Genomic DNA, 25,675 nt, shown 5'->3' with positions numbered 1-25,675 from the left:
ACTTTTTTAATTGTTAATTATTAATGCAAGAACAATGGCTTCTACTTCAGCATGCAAACTTTCCAGGTAGAGACATACTGTCGTTTCTATTACCTCCATTGGTGATGTCACTGGCAGGCTGGTTTCTGAACTGTCCACATTCCACAATGAGTGGCAGAATGAGTAGACAGAAATGGTGTATAATGAACATTAGCGAGGACCATGAAGATAAGGTTGAAAATGGGTGAAGTTTGAGTTACTTTAAGTTATTCTCAACACATCACAATTCATACAACTCACCCCATATGCAGTCCTTAGGCTAACTATTGTTTTGTTGGTGGGGGTTCTTGTTTGTTTTATTTTCAGACTGTTTCCATTGGTGGCTAAAGAGGCAGAACATCGATGAGGAAGAGCTGAGGAAGAGGAAGAGGGCCATGGGGAAATTCATTTGTGAGAAGATACAGGACATTAACAAGAAGGACAAGAAAGAAGACAAAAAATAGTGTGTCTGGGTGGGGGGGGGTACTGGGATATGGGGGTAATGTTCTATGCAATGCTACAGCAATGCTAAATCTTCCTATTTGACAGGATCTTCTAAAGGACTGTATTTCTTAATAGGCTGGCTACGTTCTATTGACCGCCACCTGTGTCGTGGCTGCAACGAGGGCAGGTTTTTTATGTATCGTTTCCAGAATTGGTCGGCTAGGATCTGTGACTGTTTCCACCTCCTCCTGCTGAGCATTTCGGTCTCCTTCTGAGATATTGTTTTCAGATTGTGTTACTTGTTCATTTCTGGATAGCCAGATAAATGCATGACATTTTTGTGAGCTTGCGGCTTCGTGCTGTTATAGATTTGTGTGAATTCTACTCCACATTACCACTTCAAAATACATCAAAATACCCTTAAATCAGTTGCTCAACTGACACTGTTAATGTATTATCCTGTTATCTAATCCTGTGCGAATTTCAGCACTGTACCTTGACGAATTTCACACAAGTAGCTCTGTAGTTCCACTTCAGTACCTGACCTGAATGGACACCTAACACTCTCCATACACCTGTCAAGACACACACACACACACACACACACACACACACACACACACACACACACACACACACACACACACACACACACACACACACAGGAACTGAAATGCATTAAGCATTGCATCAATGAAGGGAAAGAGGTCAAGCAGTTAATTCGTCAGATGGTAAAAAAGAACAGGTTCCCCCCCCCCCTTTTTTTAAAGGCACATATATTTATTTATTTATTTATGTATTTGTTTTATTTATTATATAAATGTTTTTATCCTGTATCCTTTGTTGTTTGTATGTATGTATATATGTATATATGTATATATATATGTATATATATATGTATATATATATGTATTTATTTATTTATTTATTTATTTATTTATTTATTTATTTTATTTATTTTATTTATTTTATTTATTTTATTTATTTTATTTATTTTATTTATTTTATTTATTTTATTTATTTTATTTATTTTATTTATTTATTATATAAATTTAGTTTGAGTTTTTACTGTTTAATAAATTATTGATTGATGATTATTTATGACTTTGTGGATTTTGCTCACTTTTATATAGGCTACTGTAGGCTACTGTTTTTTAAATATACCACGTGCTGTGGGCACCTGGCTGAAATTCACCATGATCATGCATCCTCTCCAGCAAAGTTGGTCACTGCATATCAGAATACACTTGAATACACATAAATACCAGATAGCAGCTTAAACCAGTTTAAACCAGCTACCAGCTTAAACCAGCTAAACCATCATAAATACCAGCTACCAGCTTAAACCAGCTACCAGCTTAAACCAGCTAAACCATCATAAATACCAGCTACCAGCTTAAACCAGCTACCAGCTTAAACCAGCTAAACCATCAAAAATACCAGCTACCAGCTTAAACCAGCTACCAGTTTAAACCAGCAAAACCTACCACCTTAAGCTGGTCAACCACCAAGACCAGCTTAAGGTGTGTTTTGGACTGTCCAAAACACACCTTAAGGTGGTCAACCACCAAGACCAGCTGGTCCAGCTTAGGCTGGTCTAAGCTGTTTTTTTCAGCAGGGCACTATCAGAACATAGACCCATTTTGCAATTATTTGAATAATTGCAAATCACTTACCCTACCTTTTAACATAAGTATAACTAAATGCATTTGAAAATAAATAAATTTGTAACTTTTCAGGATTCCAATTCAAAAATGACAAAAAAGAAATCCGAATTCCAATAAAAAAATGGCAAAAATAGCAGATCTACAAGCTCAGAACGCATCGCAGTGCGACGCGTTTTGAGCTTGTAGATCTGCTATTTTTGCCATTTTTTGATTTGATACTAGCTTAATGACTAGTATCAAAAAAAATGTTTATGTCCAATGTATTTGTATTTAAGTTCATAAAGTTAACATAAGTATAACTAAATGCATTTGAAAATAAATAAAAATGTAACTTTTCAGGATTCCAATTCAAAAATGGCAAAAAATAAATCCGAATTCCAATTAAAAAATGGCAAAAATAGCAGATCTACAAGCTCAAAACGCGTCGCGCTGCAACGCGTTTTGAGCTTGTAGATCTGCTATTTTTGCTACTTTTGTGTGACGTAGAATGGCCCGACAGTATATAATACAGTATGTAATGCAATGTGTCCCTCTGGAGGGAGTGTGTAAATATAGTGGTCCTCTCCATCGTCAAAGTTGCATCACCCCTGGCTTAGAGCTGCTGTATATAAAATATGGTTAAAATGTAAAATAACAGATGCTTTCCCAGTGTTCATGGTAAATAACTGTTGTTGTTAATGCATAGTTTTTAGTTTTTAGCGGGAAAGTGCCATTGCTTTATTTGCTCTATAGGTATGATGTCATGTTTTAAGTGTCATTTATTCTGCCATATGACCAGGACGCTGTGCCTGGAATGGAATGACAATAACACTCCTTGAACCTTGTGGTTGAGCTTGTAGATCGGCTTTTCCCCGTCTATAAATGTCCAAAAGGACATTCCATTCAGCCTCTGTGGCTCTAACACTCTGTGCACAGCCCTGAGGCTCATGGTGGCTCTGCTCTCACCAGTGGTGGAAAGAGTACTCACATTTCTTACTTAAGTAAAAGTATCAATCAACTGCATTGTAGAAATACTTTAAGTTACAAGTAAAAGTCCGGAATTCAAATTTGACTTGAGTAAAAGTACAAAAGTATTGGTATCAAAATGGACCAACAGTAAACGCACTAAAATGTTTGAAAATAGCAGATCTACAAGCTCACAACGCGTCCAGATGCGACGCGTTGTGAGCTTGTAGATCGGCTAAATTGTACTTCAAAATTGTACTCGAGTAAATGTACTTAGTTACTTTACACCACTGGCCTCATTCCTGGCATTTCAGCCCCAGAGAACATACTGTAGACTCCATAGACTCCAGCTCAGCCCGCAACCTTTGACCTTCAGCCTTGGTGACCATGCAGATGCCCTTAGGGGCCGGACCACAATACCAGACCACGCCCACACCCTGAGGGTTTGTCTCACTCACTCCATGTACTTAAAGTACCAAGAGTAAAAGTACTCATTACGCAGAATGTCCCATTTCAAGTTCTCAAATGTATACATTTCTTCATATAGCAGATCTACAAGCTCACAATATAGCAGATCTACAAGCTCACAATATAGCAGATCTACAAGCTCACAATATAGCAGATCTACAAGCTCACAATACATCGCACACAATTGTATTTAAATACAGTACTTAAATAAATGTACTTAGTTACTTTCCACCACTGCTCCCCACCCACCGTACACACACACACACACACACACACACACACACACACACACACACACACACACACACACACACACACACACACACACACACACACATGCTGTTTTAAATGAATTCCTATCATTTCAGCTCCAGAAAACACAGTCAACCTGTTTTTAAATGTCAGGTCTTTGACAGGCAGCTCACTTTATGTTAATGACTTCATTATAAGGCATAGATTTAGAGAGATAGCGCACCACTCTGGCCGCTCCGCCGGTCGGGTCAGGCCTCTCCAGCCAGGGACCCCCCCGGGGGAGCCCCGAACCTGGGTACTCGCTCCGGTCCGGAGGACCCCCGCCTCCGGGGGACACCCGGCTCTCCAGGCGGTCCCGTGGACCCACTCTTAAGCACCCCTCGTGGCTCCACTTCCTGGATTGAGCCGTTTAACCCATTAAGACCTGGAACTGTGTCATTTTTTAGATTTGAGCTAAAAAGCATTATTTTACACTTTGGGCTATTCAAAAATAGCAGATCTACAAGCTCATAGCGCGGCACCGAGTGCCGCGCTACGAGCTTGTAGATCTGCTATTTTTGAAAAATCGTGAAAATGTGTGCAAATCTGTGAATATATATATTTTTAAAGCGAACATTTTTTACTCAAATCTTTGCTTCTGGGGGGTCCCTGGAACAAAATATTTTGATGGGGGTCCGCGGCCAAATACATATAATTTGGGGGGTCCTTGACATGAAAAAGTTTGAGAACCACTGATATAGAAACTTAAGTTTTTTAGAAAACTGTTGGGATTTAGGAGACATGTAGAATCGGCTTCAGGTCTCAATGGGTTAAGGATCACTTAGGATATTTTGATCTGGATTTTAAAGTTCACATTTAGAGTGTAACTAGCTTGTGTTTGTTTCCCATTGGCACTAAATTAATTTGTGTCTCCATAACGTTTACAGTTCACAGATGCCTGTGTAGTTCAGTGGTGTAAAGTAACTAAGTACTTTTACTCCACAGCAATTATTTGAAAACTTTAGTTACTTTGTAGATTTTGATTATTATTACAAAACATACATTAACCCCTTCAGCCCTATTTAAACTGTGGCTATTTGAAAATAGCCGATCTACAAGCTCACAATGCGTCGCGATGCGACTCTGTTAAAGCCCATAGATTTAGAGAGATAGCGCACACTGCCACGTTTCAACACAATATGTATTGATGGTCGTTTAAATCAGGTGTGATTCAGACAGGATGACCTCATCACTAAATACATCTCAGACAGGTACAGACGTCCAAATACAAGAAAGTCAACAGTACTGTTGGAGAGCTTGCTCCAAGGATGTAAGGACTGTATTTCTAATCGCTGGCTCTTACTATTAACCGCCGCGAGTGCCGGGGGCCCGGATGATATCCTAAATGACACGCCTTATATATGGTGAAAAGGCCCTGGTATTTATATAGGTATTATTACTATTATTACTATTTATTATTACTACTACAACCGTCAGACTGGGGTCCCTCTGATGGCGTCTTAGTATTTATGGGTAAGATATGATGTCATGCGGTCGTAAGACTACGTCACGCTGGCGTTGTGTCCATATACCGGACGTAGTACCGGATATCGCTGTCGTCCTTCGTAACAAGTACAAATAAACAATTATTAAGAGACAACCGTCACTATGTCCTACTGCCATTGTTTGTCTCTCTCTCACACACACACACACACACACACACACACACACACACACACACATCCAGTGTGTGATTAAATAGGTTATTATATAATATAACATATCAAAAAAAGGAATTACAAAAAATCCAAAAGGGTAGCACATCCAAAGATTTCAATTAAATGGAGGACAAATTACTCACATTTCCACTTTTTTTATTGGCACACCAATAAAATGAACGCTATGAGCCTTCCTCAGAGCATTCATATCACATAGATTCAACTCACTTTATACAAAAGGTCAGAGTTCACCAACAGCTGAAATCTCAAGTCAATCACCAAGGTCCAATCACTAGTATGCAAGAACACAGGCAATTACAGGTCATTTGAGGCATATATCATAAAGTAACAAAGTAACACATCCAATACACAGTGAAGGGGCATCAAAGATAATCTTAACCTGACAAGCATTTTAAGCTCTAATCGTCATGAAGTCCATTGGGTGTCATAGTGTTGAGTGTGTATATCCACTGCATTTCTCTCTGGGACAGTTTCTTTAGAATATCACTTCCTCTGATAGGCATCACAATTTTCTCAATCCCACAGAAGTTTAATGAAAAGGGTGAACCATGATTTGCTTCAGCGTAATGTTTTGCAATTGCATAATCCATATTTCCTGTACGGATTGCAGTTTTGTGCTCTGATATTTTTTGTTTGAGGGGTCGTTTAGTTTGTCCTACGTATGCTAGACCACAGGGACATAACAGCATGTAAATCACATGTGTCGATTTGCAGTTGATAAATTCACGGATAGGAATCTTCCTTCCAGTGTGGGGATGAATGATTGAATGATTTCTTGTCTGTTGTGTTGTTGCAACAGGCACAGTTACCACATCTATACATTCCAGTTGTTGTCAGCCATGTGGTCTTCTTTTGAACCATATTTTTGTACATGACTGTACCTTTGATTGTGGGTGCTCTCCTAAATGCAACAAGGGGTGGGGATTTGCAGAGGTCTTTCACATATGGCTGTTTGGAGCACATGCCAGTGTCTGTTGAGTATCTTTTTGATTTGTGAAGCACAGTGGTTATATTCAGTACAGAAACAAGCCCGACTTGAATTTTTAGTTTTTGGTGCATTAGATAAGAGATCAGAGCGGGAGGTGTTATTGGTACATTGTATGGCTTTTTATAAAATCCTTCAAATGTCCGGGGTTTTGAGAGTTTGGGTGATATCCCCCCCACTTCTGGGACGAAGAAAAAAGAAAAAAACTCAGATGAGCATGGTTTCTACGGGACGGGTGGAAAACGGAACGCTCGTCCTAAAACACACTGCCCCATTTTTTTTGCAGGCCGAGGCCGCCGGATTAGACCCGGGGCGAGGGTGTTTTAGGACGACGGTTCTTCCAATTCAGACCCGCCATTCAGAGACCCGCCAATGTTTTCCTTTTTGCTTGATATTGTTTGATCATGGCGAAATGAATCATGAGAGAAGACCCTTCACAGCTAATATAGAATTTTAAATTTTAAGAATCGGTTCAGAATTGAATGAGTACGGCTATAGTTAAATAACATGAAGTGTCCTCTTTTTGCGAATTCAGAATATGGTCACCCTATATTCAGTCCACATATAAATACAATACATTATTTTAAACATCATCTTTGTCACAGTCATTTATAGTAGTCCCTGCACTGCATTGAGGCATGCCCGGAGAGAAATGAACTATCAGCTTTTGAGACAGAAGAAGTGTGCACAATATATTACAATGTATATAATTGTATTAAGCTTTATACAACGCAATAAAGCCAGTGGCTTGTTGCGGTCTTTTCAGTTACTTTATCAGCTGAAGCTCTATAATTCTGCATTAAATGTGTGTCTTCACATCGCTTTTTAGTTAAGTGTGTGTGTGTGTGTGTGTGTGTGTGTGTGTGTGTGTGTGTGTGTGTGTGTGTGAGAGATGCGCAACGGAGCGCATCTCACACACAGGCGGAGGCGAGGGGGGGGCAGCCGGTGTTTCGGCATGGTTTCGGGTTTCAAGCATTGTTTGTGTGGCCACATGTGGAGGGGGACCATGTATACGTCACGGGAGAAGGGAAAAAAACAAAAAAACGTGTACACGTGATGCGGAAGTCTGCCGCGAGGAGCTGTGGAGAGTGGTCGAGCGTACACTTGATGTACACTCGCTCAATGCGGAAGCGGAGAGCCTCCTCGCCTCTTCCACTCGACTCCACTCGCCTCCTCCAAGAAGCAAATGAACAATTGGAACCCGACTCAAATGGGAGACGCACACCACACACGTGAGGAAAAAGGCTCAGCAGCGACTGTACTGGCTCCGCCGCCTGAAGAAGCTCGGAGTAGGACATCGCATCCTCAGGCTGTATTACAACAGTTCTGTTGAAGGCATCCTAACAGGCCGTGTCACGGCCTGGTACGGGAACTGCACTGCCCGAGAAAAGATCAGCCTACAGCGAGTAGTGCGATCGGGAGAGCGGATAATGGGAATCGAGCTCCCAGCGCTCCAGGAACTGTACAAAAAGCGGTGCGTGGTCAAAGCCAAGCGCATCATCAAGGACAAACACCACCCAAGTCACTGACTGTTCAACCCCCTACAACGACCGCGACCGGGCAAGGGGCTCTACCGCAGTATCAAGAGTTCCACCACCAGGTACTGGTGCAGTTTTAATCCGGCTGCTGTCAGAATGCTGAATGGGGCATAAGCCTGAATGAGGCATAGGCCTTGTTCAGCAGCCTGACAACAGGCGGTGCAGACTTTTTCTGGCTCTTCCTGAACACACCTGTGGATTATACCAGGGACAATGACTTGGACTTAGCTCCCCCTCGGACACACCTGTGGACTACACCAGGTACAAATTACTTTTTGTTGCACTCCCTCATGGAGCTACTTGCGGATTATACTAGGGTCAGTCCACCCTAGGTGGACACGCACTGACCTTTTGCACCTTAATCCCATGTATAACGCACTGACTTTTTTTGTCTTTTTTATTGTGCTCTTTTCCTCTAAGCACCTTAACGTCCATATGTATATCATGCACAGTATAAGTATAACATGCACAGTATACATACATTGCTGCTATGCTCAGGCACCTTAGTTTTTTAGTTTTTTATTATCTCAGGTACTTTGTAAATATGTAAATAACTTGTCTGGCCTTCTGTTGCTCTCTTGTTTTGATCTCCTTCCCACTTGCCCCCCACCCCCTCTTCTTTCCCCCCCCCCCCTCTTCTTTCTATGGAAACTAACGTTGCGATGGGAACGATGTACAAAAACGAATTTCACCCACTTTTTTACCTTGTAAACCTGTGATGTGACAATAAAACTGATTCTGATTCTGACTACTTCCGGTTCGAAGTCGGAGTGACCGAGTGGGAGTGAGCGAGTCGCCGAGAGTTTCGTGACTCACCCTGCCCTCCTAATACGCGAGGGGGCCGTGTTTTTTTGATAACTTTTTTCATTAATTTTTTATATATTTTTTGGAAAATGAAAAAAATTAAATACAATAAAAAAATAAAATAAAATAAATGAAAAAAGTTATCGAAAAAACACGGCCCCCTCGCGTATTAGGAGGGCAGGGTGAGTCACCAGAACCAAGGACGGGTGTTTTCGATAAATCTAACATGTTAAAAATGGAGTTTGAAGTTATAATGGGTTTGTATAGGAAGGGGGCGTGTCTGATAAAATGAATATCAAATATCTAAATACTGAATCAAGCAACTTAAAAACGGTCTGGGGGGTTCACAAAAGCCTGTGTAGACGATAAAATGACCCAAAGTTTTTTTGAAAGTGAAATATCCCTTTAAGTAAATGTACTTAGTTACTTTCCACCACTGTTACACACACACACACACACACACACACACACACACACACACACACACACACACACACACACACACACACACACACACACACACACACACATGCTGTTTTAAATGAATTCCTATCATTTCAGCTCCAGAAAACACAGTCAACCTGTTTTTAAATGTCAGGTTTTTGACAGGCAGCTCACTTTATGTTAATGACTTCATTATAAGGCATAGATTTAGAGAGATACCGCGCACACACACGCACGCACGCACGCGCACACACACACACACACACACACACACACACACACACACACACACACACACACACACACACACACACACACACACACACACACATCCAGTGTGTGATTAAATAGGTGTATTATATAATATAACATATATCCAGTGTGTGATTAAATAGGCGTAACCTACTCTCATCTAAAATCACAAGGATCTCCATCAACCCTCTGAAAGTATTCATTGATTAACGTTAAATAACTCTTTACTCTTTAACTTTATTAATAACTAAATGTTCATGCAACGTTGGTTGGTGGAGAATGACAACAGAAATGCTTTAGAGGTTTTTGATATTTGTGGGGCGGCAGTGGCTCAGGGGTAGAGTGGCCGGGTAGAGTGAACTGGAAACCGCAAGGTTCCTAGTTCGATCCCGGGCTGGGGGGCTCCCCCAGAGTCAGTGTAGAGGTGTACTTGAGCAAGACACTGAACCCCTAAATGCTCCTGATGAGCAGGTTGGTGCCTTGCATGGTTTCCTCAATCATCGGTGTGTGTGCGTGTGTGTGCGTGTGTGTGTGCGCGTGCGTGTGCATGTGTGTGTGTGTGTGTGTGTGTGTGTGTGTGAATGGGTGAATGTAATAGACAATCTACAGTATGTAAAGCACTTTGGATAAAGCGCTATATAAATGCACCATTTTACCATTTACCATTTTGAGACGCATTGTTGATATGATTAGATATCACTCCACTGGTCTAAACATCCTCTGACATCACATGTAGTAGATGTAGCATAACTGCTTTGGGACATAAAGGTAGGGGAAGTGATATTTTTTGGTAATTTTAATTTTTTTGTTAAAAAGGTTAAAGTACTATATTGTGATAGTAATCATTGCTCGGAGCGTTTGTTCGGTCACAGGGGTCTCTCCAGCTCTTTAGTAAACACAATATAGAACATTTTCAGGTAGGTGACAACATTTAAGCCACCTCAGCCCGCAGCACTTGACCTACTCTTGACCTAATCTTGACCTACTCTTGACCTGGTCTTGACCCCGTCTTGACCCTGTCTTGACAGCCATACAGTCTTATGCAAAGGTTAAATGTCATTTAGATAGCATGTTATTTAGACAGATGTCAGGTTCATTTGTTGACCTGCTATCCTATAGTTTCTATAGTTTCAATGTATATAATGATATTATGTTGATATTATATTGTTTAGACAGATGCTATAGGTTCATTGTTTACCTGTGATCCTAGTTTACTGAGACACTACACTGTCTCTGTATTCTATGATCCTATAGTTTACTGAGACACTACACTGTCTCTGTATTCTATGATCCTATAGTTTACTGAGACACTACACTGTCTCTATGTATTCTATGATCCTAGAGTTTACTGAGACACTACACTGTCTCTGTATTCTATGATCCTATAGTTTACTGAGACACTACACTGTCTCTGTATTCTATGATCCTATATTTACTGAGACACTACACTGTCTCTCTGTATTCTATGATCCTATAGTTTACTGAGACACTACACTGTCTCTCTGTATTCTATGATCCTATAGTTTACTGAGACACTACACTGTCTCTGTATTCTATGATCCTATAGTTTACTGAGACACTACACTGTCTCTGTATTCTATGATCCTATAGTTTACTGAGACACTACACTGTCTCTGTATTCTATGATCCTATAGTTTACTGAGACACTACACTGTCTCTGTATTCTATGATCCTATAGTTTAATGAGACACTGTCTCTGTATTCTATGATCCTATAGTTTAATGAGACACTACACTGTCTCTCTGTATTCTATGATCCTATAGTTTACTGAGACACTACACCGTCTCTGTATTCTATGATCCTATAGTTTACTGAGACACTACACTGTCTCTGTATTCTATGATCCTATAGTTTAATGAGACACTGTCTCTGTATTCTATGATCCTATAGTTTAATGAGACACTACACTGTCTCTCTGTATTCTATGATCCTATAGTTTAATGAGACACTACACTGTCTCTCTGTATTCTATGATCCTATAGTTTACTGAGACACTACACTGTCTCTGTATTCTATGATCCTATAGTTTACTGAGACACTACACTGTCTCTCTGTATTCTATGATCCTATAGTTTACTGAGACACTACACTGTCTCTGTATTCTATGATCCTATAGTTTACTGAGACACTACACTGTCTCTGTATTCTATGATCCTATAGTTTACTGAGACACTACACTGTCTCTGTATTCTATGATCCTATAGTTTAATGAGACACTACACTGTCTCTCTGTATTCTATGATCCTATAGTTTACTGAGACACTACACTGTCTCTGTATTCTATGATCCTATAGTTTAATGAGACACTACACTGTCTCTCTGTATTCTATGATCCTATAGTTTACTGAGACACTACACTGTCTCTCTGTATTCTATGATCCTATAGTTTACTGAGACACTACGCTGTCTCTCTGTATTCTATGATCCTATAGTTTACTGAGACACTACACTGTCTCTGTATTCTATGATCCTATATTTACTGTAAGTCACTCTGGATAAAGAGCGTTATAAATGACTACATTATAAAATAAACTATTCTCCGCAGGCCGTCAGCTGACCATCTTCAACACCCAGGCCACGGTCAGCATCGGGGGGGCAGTGACCGCAGTGACCGCAGTGACCGCCGTTGTAGTACAGACCGGACAGCTGGCCCTTCCGTCTGGTCTGTACTACAACGGCCTGAAGGTTCTCAACATGGCCGAGTGACTAACCCTAATCCCCACCCACCGTACAGGTACACACACACACACACACACACACACACACACACACACACACACACACACACACACACACACACACACACACACACAGTGAACCTGTTTTTAAATGTCAGGCGGCTCACCTTATATAATTAACCCTTTACTACCGGGAAAGCATTTTAACCACTTTAACCATTATTTTAAGCTTTGGCTATTTAAAAATAGCAGATATACAAGTTCATATGAGCTTGTAGTTCTGCTGTGTTTGAAAATGTGCGCAAATCTTAGTACATATTTTTGAAATTAAACATTTTTAACTCAAACATTAGCTTCTGCTGGTCCGTAGAATAACATATTTATATATATATTTATTGGTCCGTAGAATAACATATTATATAAGTAGAATAACATATTTTCAGAAGGGGGTCGGCGGTCAAATACATATAATTCTGGGGGTCCTTGACATGAAAACCTTTTAGAACCACTGACATACGTGAAGCAACACAGGTTTTATCAGAGAACTGTTAGGATTTAGAAGACTTTTGTAGAATCGGTTCCTCATAATAATAATAATATGCATTTTTATAGCACTTTACAATGGTTCATTCATTCATACATTGGGAGGTGAAGCGGTGAACAGTTGACACCATCGTCCTCACTTCCCACATCAATGATGGCAAAGCTAACGCCGAGCCACTCATTGGCGGCAATGTAGGGTTCAGTGACTTGCCCAAGGACACTTCAACATGCGGACAGGAGGAGGAGCCGGGATTCGAACCGCCGACCCACGGATCACTGGATGATAAAGATGCGCGGATCGCGGTTTTAGCCGCGGTTGCCGCAGTTAACCGCGGTTTGGGTGTATTCGGGTCAATCAAATATAATTATTAATTAATATTGAATAAACCGTGGGTGAAATATTGCGGTAAATAAATTAATGACATCTGATATATCTATCCATAAGATAGCTAAATCTCTGCGTGCTTGAGTCTGTGTGAGTGTGTGTTATTTTGTGTCATTTGTAACGTAACGTGATTTTTCATCAGGCACAAATTAGCCACCTACTAGACTCGCATTGTGCCCAGCGTTTCCAGTGTGTCCAAGCAAGGAAGCAACGTCGCTTATAATAAGCAGACATGGCAACGCTTATCGCAAGGGTCCTTCCATTTTAAAACAATGGAGGCAAATAAAGCAGCTAAACTTGCCACAGTACGAGAGAAACTAAAAAGCGGTGAATTAAAAACAAAAAAGAAAGAAGGGTTCAGCATGGGACAAGTTCAGCGAAGTGGCTCATGCTGATCGTGCTGGATATGTGGTTTGCAACAGTTGCGAGACGGTCTATGTTTTTGATAGCCACAAAACCGGCACATCAAACATGGTGCATCATTTGTGTGCTAAAGGGAAAAGCCAGCCAGCACAGACAAACACCTTAACATCCTTCGTTCGTCGTGACAGAAAAGTTGTACCACCAGATGTTAAATCGAGGTTGGTCAATGACTGTGTCGACTTGTGTTGCCTGGACATGCGGCCATTTGACATTGTCAGCGGCACAGGATTCACACAGTTGGCTCAGACGCTTGTCAACATTGGAGCTAAATATGGTGCTGTTGACGCGGGTTCCATCTTACCCCACCGGCAAACTGTGTGTGACAGGGCAATGGATCAAGCTGCGAAAGATAAGGAGAAACTCTCTGAAGTCCTCCAGAAAGTGATGGAAGACGGAGGACTTGCAGTGACCACAGATATGTGGACAGATGAGTTTAATCAGCGGGCATATACTGTACGGTCCTTACATGTCACTATGTGGATGTGGATGAGAACAGCGGGGAGTGGCGGGGAGTGGCTCCCAGATAAGAGAGTCCTTTGCGTTCCTGCAACAAGTGCTGCGAGTGAACGGTGCTTCAGTGCAGCAGGGCGCATAATAGAAGCGAGGCGTAACCGTCTCAATCCAGGCACAGTGGATGCGATCTTATTTTTGCACAGTGCGAAGAAGAAGGCAATGTCTGTTAAAAAATAGACCACTATAGGCACAGGCAGCACCAGTTTTGGTTTTAAGCTGCGTCTTAAGCTATAACGCTGAGCACTTTATATGCCCAATTTTGTCCATATTATTTTGTTAATGCTGGCCACTGGATTTGTTTTGTGCGGGAAGTTGCAGTGACATTGGACATTTTATTTTTATTTGACTTTGGTAAATAATACAGTCATTTTTGTTATTATATTATTTATGTTGGGCATCAGCCAAACGTTATTTTGTGTGTGATAATTGTAGCCTACTAGTCTAGGTTAAGTTGTGTTCGATAAGCTGCAGTGACAGTGATGATAGCCTATTTCAGTATTAATGTCAGCCTGTGTTAAGGAAGGCTAGGCTATTATAATAGTTTTAAAAGCCATAACGGCTGGGCACTTTAATTAATGAAAGTCACGGCAATTGTGTGTTCGGGAAGTTGCAATCATGCCGTGCCGTGACATTATTAGTTTGAAGAGATATTATTTGAATATGCCAGTCTGTGTTTACTTGGGACGGCAGAATGACGTTGTTTCATTGTTTATTTTAGGCAAAGTTATTTGTGGAAAATATTCTGTTTTACGAGAAGCTGTAGGCCTTAAAAGAAAATGCCAGCCTGTGTTTAGAGACATAGGCCTACGTCTGTTGTTGCGTTTTGATTGAACTAAATCACTTTGAATAAATAAACATGTGTTTATTTAAAACCAGAGTACTTCTGTGTAGTATAATAATCTCATGTGGCTATACGATAGAAATGGTTGTGAAAAGTGCGCACTGCGCAACATGATATTCATCAATGACATGATTGGCCTGGATCTACTGTTAGTTCATGGCTGCTCTAGTCTACATGTGTTCTTCTAAGCAAAATGTTTAAATTCATACAGTCAGTGAAATTAAGCTGTTAGTGCCTTGCTGCGCTTATAGAATCCTATTTGATAGTCTAATAGGTTTAGAGCAGCCTCTGTAGCAGATCAGCAGAGCAGCACCGGTTTAAAAAAAATAAAAAAGACGCACCGACATTCCATAGGCTAAACCAATGTATTTTGTGATCGCATCGCGCAACTAATACTAAAACTAACGGGGAATACCAGAAAATAATAATATTTTGACATACGGGAAAAACGGTTGGTGCAGATGTGGATATTTAAATTGGATAATATAATTATTGCGGTTGGATAACGGGCGGATAATTAATTTGTACATGCGGATTCGGGCGACGTCAGAGGCCATCCGCGCATCTCTAGACGACCTGCTCTACCTCCTGAGTCACAGCCGCCTCAGGTCATAATGGGTTAATGACTTAATTATAAAGCACAGCTTTTTGACCTTTTATGGTTTTAAATGAAACGTCACATGAAAACAACTGCAGAGGCAACGTACCGTTTAGGACAGGGCTCTTCAACAGGGGGTCCGGGACCCCTAGGGGGTCCTCAGAGTTACTACATCAACCACTTGAACCCTAGCATCCTTATTCTGATTGTGTAAAGTATAACTTCCACACTTATAGTAAATAGAGTCATATTAAAGGATTTGACCAAAATAACTAATAACTACGTAAACGCCAAAACGAGGCTTAAAAACACTGGGAATGAGATGAGCTTCCACATGAATCCTTCTCTGAGTGATATATTGTCAATGCCAGATATATATAATTTTAAAACTTTTAAAATGAATGATTACAGTATCTATAGATAATATATTGTTAAAATGTTCATAAGACCAGAAATCAAGCCTCTAGTGGGGCTCGACTCATTAGTGTTTTAATGCTCCAAAAATACACTAATTACTCATGTTTTGTCTGGAAGCCCACAGTTGGATGTACTGTCTATATGGCAGTGCTTCTCAACCTTTTCAGGCCATGACCATCTAAAATAATCCTATGTGAACTGGGCCCCCCTCAACATAATCATATGTGATCTGCGGCCCCCCCCCAAACATAATCATATTTGAACTGGGGACCCCCCACCCTGACAAGCACTTGGAATTGTAGGAGTTGAGGCATTACATTTAGTTTGACTCGTTTCCACAGATACATATTGTGAAAAAAGCAGATCTACAAACAACATGCTAGCAACATTGTATTATTACATTATTTGACTATTTGGCCAATGTTTGACCAGTTTATATAGTATAGTTGGTTGATTACTTTTGATGAGGTAATGGCCTTCTTTCTTCTTTTTTTTTATAGGTATATTAGGTATTAAATTGTCCTTAAATTGTCCCTTCACTGTCATCTGGGGACCGCCCCGACATCATGTGGGGACCCCCCCTGGGGGACAGCTAACCCATAAGACCCCACCCCCCCCCCCCCCCCCCCAGTATTCATGATGCGTCTGAGCAGATATCAGCTGGGTAAAACTGAAACTGAAGCCGCTAATCTAGTCCACCCTGCCAAACGATGATGTCACCTGATGAGCTCTTTTTCTACTTAGTTTATTCTTTACTCTTTACGCTCAAACCTTAACCCATTATGACCTGAGGGCCATTCCACAAATAACTTCTAAATCACTAGTTCTCACCCCTTAAAAAATATTCAAAAATACTGTGAGCGTGTACCTGTATCTGCTGTTTTTTTGAGTATCCAACAATCAAATCTAAAATGACAGATGCTTTCCTGGTTTTAATGGGTTAAAAGTAGTTGACAGTAAAAAGAAGGCTCACGTCTGCAGTTTAATAATAAGAGCAGAAAAGACATCAAACTCCTAATAAAAAAATAAATAATGAAACCATAAGATCCTCTTTAACTTAAAATCATGTTATTAGCTGTAGCCGACACTACAACTAATAAAGCTTTCACTTATAAGTAAAGTGAGCACACACACTGTGTGTGTGTGTGTGTGTGTGTGTGTGTGTGTGTGTGTGTGTGTGTGTGTGTGTGTGTGTGTGTGTGTGTGTGTGTGTGTGTGTGTGTGTGTGTGTGTGTGTGTGTGTGTGTGTGTTGTCTTTGGCATAATGATATGCACACATTAATGTGTGCTATGCCCAGTATCAGCCCTCCCTATGTATCCAAACTGCACGGCCGCTTAGAACCCTGGGAGTTTAGGACCCTGGGAGTTGCCAGAGGCTCCGCAGGCTGCCGTCCAAGCTAACATTTTTGTATTTTTCTGACCTGTTAAACAGGTTATATCTGCATCATGTGATACCTGGCTGCTTTGACCACACCTCACTGTTGTTTTAAACCAATCAAAATCTCAGTGAGTATATATTGTATGTTATTGACAGCTACTGTGTCCAGCCCTTTGGAGAGCTAGAATATAAACAACAGTTTCCACTTGTCAACTCCTAGACCATCCAGACCATCCTAGACCATCCTACAGCATCCTGGACCTACAACCCTCTTCAGACTGACTGCACCCACAAACCCAACCGGTAATTAACCCTTGATACCCAGTAATAGATCTATTACTTATTGTCTCCTTATTATTATTAGTTATTAGTTATTATTATTATTATACTGTCCAATACACACTGAGACACATAAAGACAGACAAAGATGCACGCGTGCGTGCGTGCATGCGTGCGTGTGTGTGTGCGCGTGTGTGTGAGACAAGCAGTGATTGTAGTTTCATATAGTTTTATTCATATTCTTTTGAATGAAATTCCATTTAGTTTTTGTCCAATTTTAGCCGGTTCAAGTGTAAACAAACTGGCTTACATGATAAAATACCTTTAGCTTGTGTGTTTATGATCATCTTTGAATGAAAGTCAGAATGACTTGTCTTTGTTCTATGGGTTAAAGATCTGCTTTATTTACGCTAAACTTGAAATACAAGCTAAAGAAATGTACTGATTAGAGAAGTGAATGACCTACAGTTACTTTTCTTACTTGATAAATTAAAAGATTGATTGAGACGCTGAATGAGTGTAAAGTTTCACTGTCCTCAGATTGATACAAATAAGTAGGTTTCTAAAAAGAATGATGAACGTTTGAGAATCATTTAAAACAATGTTTTACACTTTAAAGGTAGGGTAAGTGATATTTTTGGGTAAAAACAAAAAGTATTTTGTTAAAAGGTTAAAGCACTATATTCTGATAGTAATCATTGCTATAGAGTGTTTGTTCAGTAACAGGAGTCTCCCTGTCTCTCCAGCTCTTTAATAAACAGAAAATACATTTTCCGGTAGGTGTCAAAATCTCAGCCAATCAGGAGAAAGTACCCATTTTTAAGCTTCATTTTTATAGTGTTCCAGTTCCAATTTTGCCTGCTCATTTCTTAGTGTCATCACTTCCAATTTCACTTGTTTAATCTATATCCTGATTGAGTTCTCTATCCTGATTGGATAAAATTGGAAATGAAACTGAAACTGAAACGAAAATGCATTTTCTGTTTTATAAAGAGCTGGAGAGACATGGAGACTCCTTATATGGACAGGACACTCTATAGTAACGAGCACTATCAGAACATAGACCCATTTTGCAATTATTTGAATAATTGCAAATCACTTACCCTACCTTTAACTAAACATTTTACACTTAAAGGACAAGACCACTCTGGTAGAGGTTAGGGTTGTGTAGTTACCTTGCCATGATGGAACTCCAAAGGTGGACAAGAAATCTAAAATAATTGCTCCATTGATTAGAAATTGATGATACAAAATATGCTCCTCATTGACTTATATTGTACGGTGAAACAGCTCTCAAAGTCACTCTTTTAGCACGTAAACGAACACAAACAAAGCTGATTCAGAGTTCAGACAATATAGAACATCAGCAAACCCAGTATCGACTTCCTGTTGATTTTACTATTTGAAGATCCGGATCCGGATCCATGGATTCTTCCTAATAAAAATGGCAAAATCAACAGGAAGTTAACATTTGTATAAAAAAAACAAACAGTAGTATGTTTGGTGATGTTCTATATTGTCTGAATCAACTTTGTTTGTGTTCGTTTACGTGCTAAAAGAGTGAGATTGAGAGCTGTTTCACCGTACAATGTAAATCAATCATATTTTGAATAAAAAAATCCTAATCAATGGAGCAATTACTTTTTATTTCTTGTCCACCTTTGGAGTTACATCACGGCAAGGTACACAACCCAAACCTCTACCAAAGTGGTCCAAAAATCCGAACTAACCCTTTAATCCACTATATAACTGTAGAAATAGTTGACTAAGGATATCATTATTATGATATTTAACCCATTAAGACCGGGAAAGCATCTGTGTCATTTTAGATTTTAGCTATATATATATATATATGAGTGTGTGTGTGTCACTATTTTTCAAAAATAGCAGATACACAAGCTCAGCAGATAGACAAGCTTGTAGATCTGCTATTTTTGAAAAATCGTGAATATATTGAATATATTGAATATATTTAATATTTAATTGAATATATTTTTAAAGCAAATGTTTTAAACTAAAATCTTTGCTTCTGGGGGTTCCTGGAACAAAACATTTTGAGATGGGGGTCCACGGCCAAATATATATCGGGGGTCCTTGACAGTTTGAGAACCAGTGATATGGCAACGTTAGTTTTTCAGAAAACTGTTTAGGCTGAAGAGGACAAAAACTAAATACAAATGTGCTGTCACACACACACACACACACACACACACACACACACACACACACACACACACACACACACACACACACACACACACACACACACACACACACACACACTCTAATTAGTAATGCATTAATGTGTTCATTACTTAAATGCTGCAGCTGGTAAAAGTTAATTGGTTGATGTGTTGCTGTGTAGATTTAGATATAATAAAACATCATTGTTTATCACTTAAAGGAGCAGTACACTGATCTCTAATCCCAACACTTTCATCTAGTTTACATTTGTTGACCAGATTGTCAATATAATCCTAACCCTAGTTTCTGTCTTATAGCTTAGTTTCTATTTGGTTTTCATCAACATTAACCCAATTCATCAGTGAAAAAAGATACTAGACAAACATTTTTATCACAGTTTTAGTCAACAAAATTAACACAAGTGGGGAGAGGAGAGGAGAGGAGAGGAGAGGAGAGGAGAGGAGAGGAGAGGAGAGGGGAGGGGAGGAGAGGAGAGGAGAGGAGTTCTCAACGGGCCTGAAAATTAAGGCTCGGCCCTAACTGGGCCCGACTGGGCCGGCCCGAGGCTCGGCCCGAACCCGACTATTTCCATCATGTTAGGCCCGAAACCCGAAAAAACCTGAGGGGAAAAATATATATATATATAAAAATATATTTTTTTAATATATTTTTAATATTATTATTCTGTTCTGAATGTGTATTTATCTATTATGAAGATGGCGCTGACGGCGCTGACGGCGCTGACTGACATTAAAGGGGTAGTTCACCCCCCAAATAACTTTTTTTCTATTGATTACTCACCCCATGGAGCCTTGAATTCATGGATATCTTTTTGTTTTTGTCGCATTCCTTCCTTTATTATTTGATTATAATAAATTTAGCCCCATTGATTCCGGTAGGAGACACAAAAGCATTTGTGTCTCCTACCGGAATCAATGGGGACACATTTATTATAATCAAATTATTGGCTTAGGAATGTGACAAAAACTAAAAAATATCTATGAATTCAAGGCTCCAGATGGTCAGTAATCAATAGAAAAAAAGTTATTTTGGGGGTGAACTACCCCTTTAACTTACACTGTGCTTACACTGTGCTGATTTAAATGAAGTTAAATCCTTGTCTTGCTCACCTAATACCACGATAACGCAATGGTGACTAATGACCAGCAACAGATTCCACGTACCTAAAACCGTTGGAGGGTTATTTTCCCAAGCTGAAATCTGCGTTTAAACTGCAAGGCTGCATGGTTGTGTTGTTGAACACATACACAGTTTAACGTCGGGAAAGTTACACGACTCACTCGCCCAGCCCACTAATCACCGTAATCATAACAAAATTCAGAATCACATCGCTGCCTGTTTCGGATTCCGCACGTTAAAGTATATTTATTCATTTGTTCGTCTATTTATTAACTGCTACTGTAGTCTTACCCTGCGGTACATGAAAACTCCTGTTACAGTCATGGATCAACTTCAACCTGGTGTTTGCACTTTCTCATTTACGGTCCGTACATCTATAGAAACGTTCATATTTCAAATATAAATTGCTTACCCTATGGCCACGGATGTTAAAATGATGCACGGGACTCTCAAAAGTACCCGTATATTCTGTATTGTTCAATAAAAAGCATTTTAATCCGATCGGTGGCCATTTTATCATAGAGTTATAATGTATCAGAGTGCAATACACCTACCAACCGATAGGGTCGCTTGGTTGAAAGTATATGGAGAAAATGGCCACCGATCAGATTAAAATGCTTTTTATTGAACAATACGGATGATACGGGTACTTTTGAGAGCCCATACATAAATGTAACATCCGTGGCCATGGGATAAGCACTTTATATTTGACATATGAACGTTTATGTAGATACGGGCTATAAATGGAGAAAGTGCAAACACCAGGTTGAAGTTCATCCATGACGGACGAGACAGACGACCGTCATGTATCCATGGCTATTACTCCCTCTAATATTTCCCGTGTTTTTAGTTTATTGAAATAATGTCATGCACATTTGTCCAGTGCATAGCCTACTGCAGGCCTTGTTGACTAGATTTAGAAGAGATTTTGAAGCTATTGCTGCTGAAATTATCGATTATTTTTAAGGGGAAAAGCCGTCATTTAACATGCAAGTCAATGGGTGAGAAGCAGAAAGTGCCAGGCGCTGCCAGGCCTGGGTGTGACTAACTTCGCACCACCAGTCACAGAGTGGAGTGGGTGGGGCTTAGCGAAGGGTCCATTGATTTCTGAACGAACCTGACCACTGAAGGCTGGTGTACTGTCTGTAGACCGAAATTGCCGTGGGTTTTTGTATTAAAAGGGCCCTTGATATGGATGCATCATGCGGTAGCCCTGAAACATGAATGTGAACCATGGCTACATATGCGGCAATGGATTACAAGAACGCTCGTCCCCAAACACACTCGCCCGGGTCTAATCCGGCGGCCTCTGCCCGCGAAATGAATGGGGGTGAGTGTGTTTTGGGGCGAGTGTTCTGTTTACCACCGGAACGCTCGCCCAGAATCGCTTTTTTTTAACTCTCTCTCACTCTGCTGCATGGCTCAGTGAGCGTGAGCAGCACAGTGCAAGTTAACGCCAGTAAGTCAGCACCGTCAGCGTCATCTTCATAATAGATAAATACACATTCAGACAGAACAGAATTATAAAAATAAATAAAAATTCATAATCTTTTTTTTTTTTTTTTTTTTTTTCATGGAGCCCGTGGCTCGGCTCGGCCCGACCAATTAGCATACTTTTGAGGCCCGGCTCGGCCCGAAAACGTCGGGTCGGGTCGGGTTCGGGTAGAATTTGAGAACTCTCAACACCCCAGGCTTATTTTGTAGTTTGTTTTCCAGTTCAGGTTAAAAACTACAGCAGATTAAAAACATGGAGGCCATATGTTGGTCAATCTCTAGCATCCTCAACTGACTATGTGTTTCCTTCTATGGACAGGTTGTGTGTCACTGTGAGAGCCATGAGGACATTGATTGAATATTTAATTAGGCAAACAATTTAAACAGCACAATTACATTTATAATACTTTGTCTAAAAGGTCCTTCCAAAAAAGTCTCGGTCTTGTTTCCATTGGGGTCCTTGGTATTCAATTCATAGACATAAATTAGCAACCAAATAGTTCAAATATTAAAACAGAAATACAGAGAAATTAACACTATATGTACAAACAAAACAAAAAGGAGTTTTTAAAGGCTGTTTTAAATGAGCCCACTACTACCACCTGGTGGCAAAAGCTGATGCGCGTTCCTCCCACCCCCCCCCCCCGCTCTCCTCATCCCTTTGCGTGCGTGTGTGTGCGTGCGTGTGTGTGTGAGAACAGCATACCTCTACTCTAGAGCCCTGCAGGCTACAGGTGCACTACAATTATTTGAACACTTTAGTTACTAGTTTGTAGATTTTGATTATTATTACAAAACATACACCACTTCAGCCCTACATACATTTTGGCCATTTGAAAATAGCAGATCTACAAGATCACAATGTGAGCCTGTAGATCGGCTATTTTCTAAAGATTGTTTGTAGCTGCCCCATGTTCAAAAAATTTCCACGCCTCATACTAATGTCTTTTCTGGTATTTATGCATCAAAACTCTCCAAACTCCTCCAAACAGACACCATACAAGACACTGTGAAAACTATAAAAGAAATAAACATACATTTGTTCAGTTGAGTTCATAATCATTATGAAACAGAGTCCTCTGATTACTGAGGCCACACAGGTGCATCCAATTAGTGACATTTTACAATGAAGTCTTCAAACAAAGTTTAACTTGTAAATTACAACACACACAACAATACATCACAGATCAATGAAAGGCACATAATACAATAAGCATTTACCGTGTGCGCCTCTTGAACCTTGTGCAGAACTTTGCCAATATTATTATTATCTCTCTCTCTGTCTTAAAACGCAAGCCCCCAGAGTTGCTGAGAAACATTGAAGCTGCCACCCCAGTGGCCAAAGCTGGAACTGCAGGCGGGGAGAAATACATGCACGCGCAAAACATACTGACAGATATTTATATTTATACATATAAATATGTAAACATATTATACATACATACATATGCATTTACATATAAATATGCATCTCGAGTGTATTTAATAAATATCTCGCGTTCAATCCTTGACACACGGGCTGCCGTAGAACGCAAAAAGGACACTAGTGCGCATGCTCATAACTCTATGGGGATACAAAATCGAACCAATAATTCTACTTCCGGCAGGTTTCCGGGTGCTTCAAAACGCCACTGAGCACATTCATTGAAATGATAGCTGGGGGCGGGGCAATCCGCCCTCTAGTTATATTATACCTCTATGGTTAAACGTGACTCTCTGGATCAACTCAGCTTGCTTCTGACTTTGATTGACAGCTTCACTCTGACCATGTGACTCTCTGCCCAATTTACCGTAAACCCTCTAAGCAACGGGCACAGCATTTTGACCTTAAATCATGTACTATATAAACCTTTTTAATATATTTATTGTAACTTTTAGTACTATTTATTCATAATGAAATGAATCTTTTAACCCAGTGTGTACATGAACTTTACATAAACAAAACATATTTATAATTATAACTGAAACCACTGTCTCTCCTTCTGGGACAGTTACATTATTTCTACATTGAAGTATTGATACTTTTACTTAAGTAAAATAATGTAGTACTTTTCCCACCACTGCAGTAAAAATATATAATATAATATTATAATGAGCATTAGTGAGGACCAATTATATGAAGATAAGGTTGAAAAGTCGTCCTTTTAACTGGTTGAACCACTTCATCCACTGGAGTCCCCCAGGGCCCAATACTAGCCCTCCTCCTTTTTTCCCTCTAGAACAAATCTCTTCACTGGAAATCGCAGATCTACAAGCTCACAGCGTGCTGCATTGTGACACATTGTGAGCTTGTAGATCTGTTATTTTCTCCAACCCTTGGTCCCAGAATAGGGCCACTGGGGTTCATTTGGTTCAAGGCTGTTGTTTTGTTTCATTAGTTTAGTCTTTACTGTCACACCTTAACCCTTTCAGACCTGAGGGCCATTCCACAAATACCTTCTAAATCACTAGTTCTCACTCTTTCAAAATGTTGCTAAAATATAGCAGATCTACAAGCTCACAGCACGTCACTTTGTGCTGCGCTGTGAGCTTGTACATCTGCTGTTTTTGAATAGCCAGCAATAAAATCTAAAATGGTAGCGTTTCTTTCTACTCAGTCTGTGTCTCAGAGGAGGGCTGTGGACACTTCAGAAACCCATCTACCACCAGTGACATCATCGATGGGGAATACAATCTAATAGAAACTGCAGGCTTTGTATTCCTGGAAAGTTGCGATGCAATAATAGAAGCCATTGTTCTCGCCTTAATACAAATCTAAATTAAAAAATTGAAATCTTGTTGGGGGAAAAAATCCTGCCTAACGATGATGTCACTGGTAGACATGACTGTCCACTGCCCTCCTATGAGACACAGACCGAGTAGGAACAAATTGTACTATTTTATCATAAGCATTGGTGAGGACCAATTATATGAAGATAGGTTGAAAATGGGTGAATTCGTCCTTTAACGGCCCCCATGAAGGACGGGGCCACCACTGGCTACGGCCCATTCTCCTCGCCCCAAGGAGGGGTTTTGACCTGTTAAACAGGTTATATCTGCATCATGTGACACCTGGCTGCTTTGACCACACCTCACTGTTGTTTTAAACCAATCACAATCTCAACTGAGTATATTGTATTTTATTGACAGCGACTTATTGACTGTCCCTTTGGAGAGCTACAATATAAACAACAGTTTCCACTTGTTAACTCCTAGACCATCCTACAGCATCCTACAGCATCCTAGACCATCCTACAGCATCCTAGA

At 40.1% G+C, this 25,675-nt stretch overlaps 1 protein-coding gene across 1 annotated transcript in view; it reads left to right on the top strand.

Moving 5' to 3' along the window:
* Nucleotides 1-13,780: 13,780 nt before the first annotated feature.
* LOC308074139 (GTPase IMAP family member 8-like) overlaps nucleotides 13,781-25,675 on the top strand; it is a gene marked incomplete at both ends in the record, with an annotated part of 34,222 nt that continues 22,327 nt past the window's right edge. The window contains one exon of the mRNA XM_080413471.1: nucleotides 13,781-14,138. Coding sequence (XP_080269597.1) covers nucleotides 13,781-14,138 — 358 coding nt within the window. The remainder of the gene's footprint in view (nucleotides 14,139-25,675) is intronic.

The sequence above is a fragment of the Gymnoscopelus braueri genome (genome assembly GCF_963280865.1).
Source record: "Gymnoscopelus braueri genome assembly, chromosome: 19".
NCBI classification, from domain to species: domain Eukaryota; kingdom Metazoa; phylum Chordata; class Actinopteri; order Myctophiformes; family Myctophidae; genus Gymnoscopelus; species Gymnoscopelus braueri.
The sequence above is the reverse complement of the archived record's forward strand: the minus strand, read 5'-3'. Positions and strand labels throughout refer to the sequence as shown.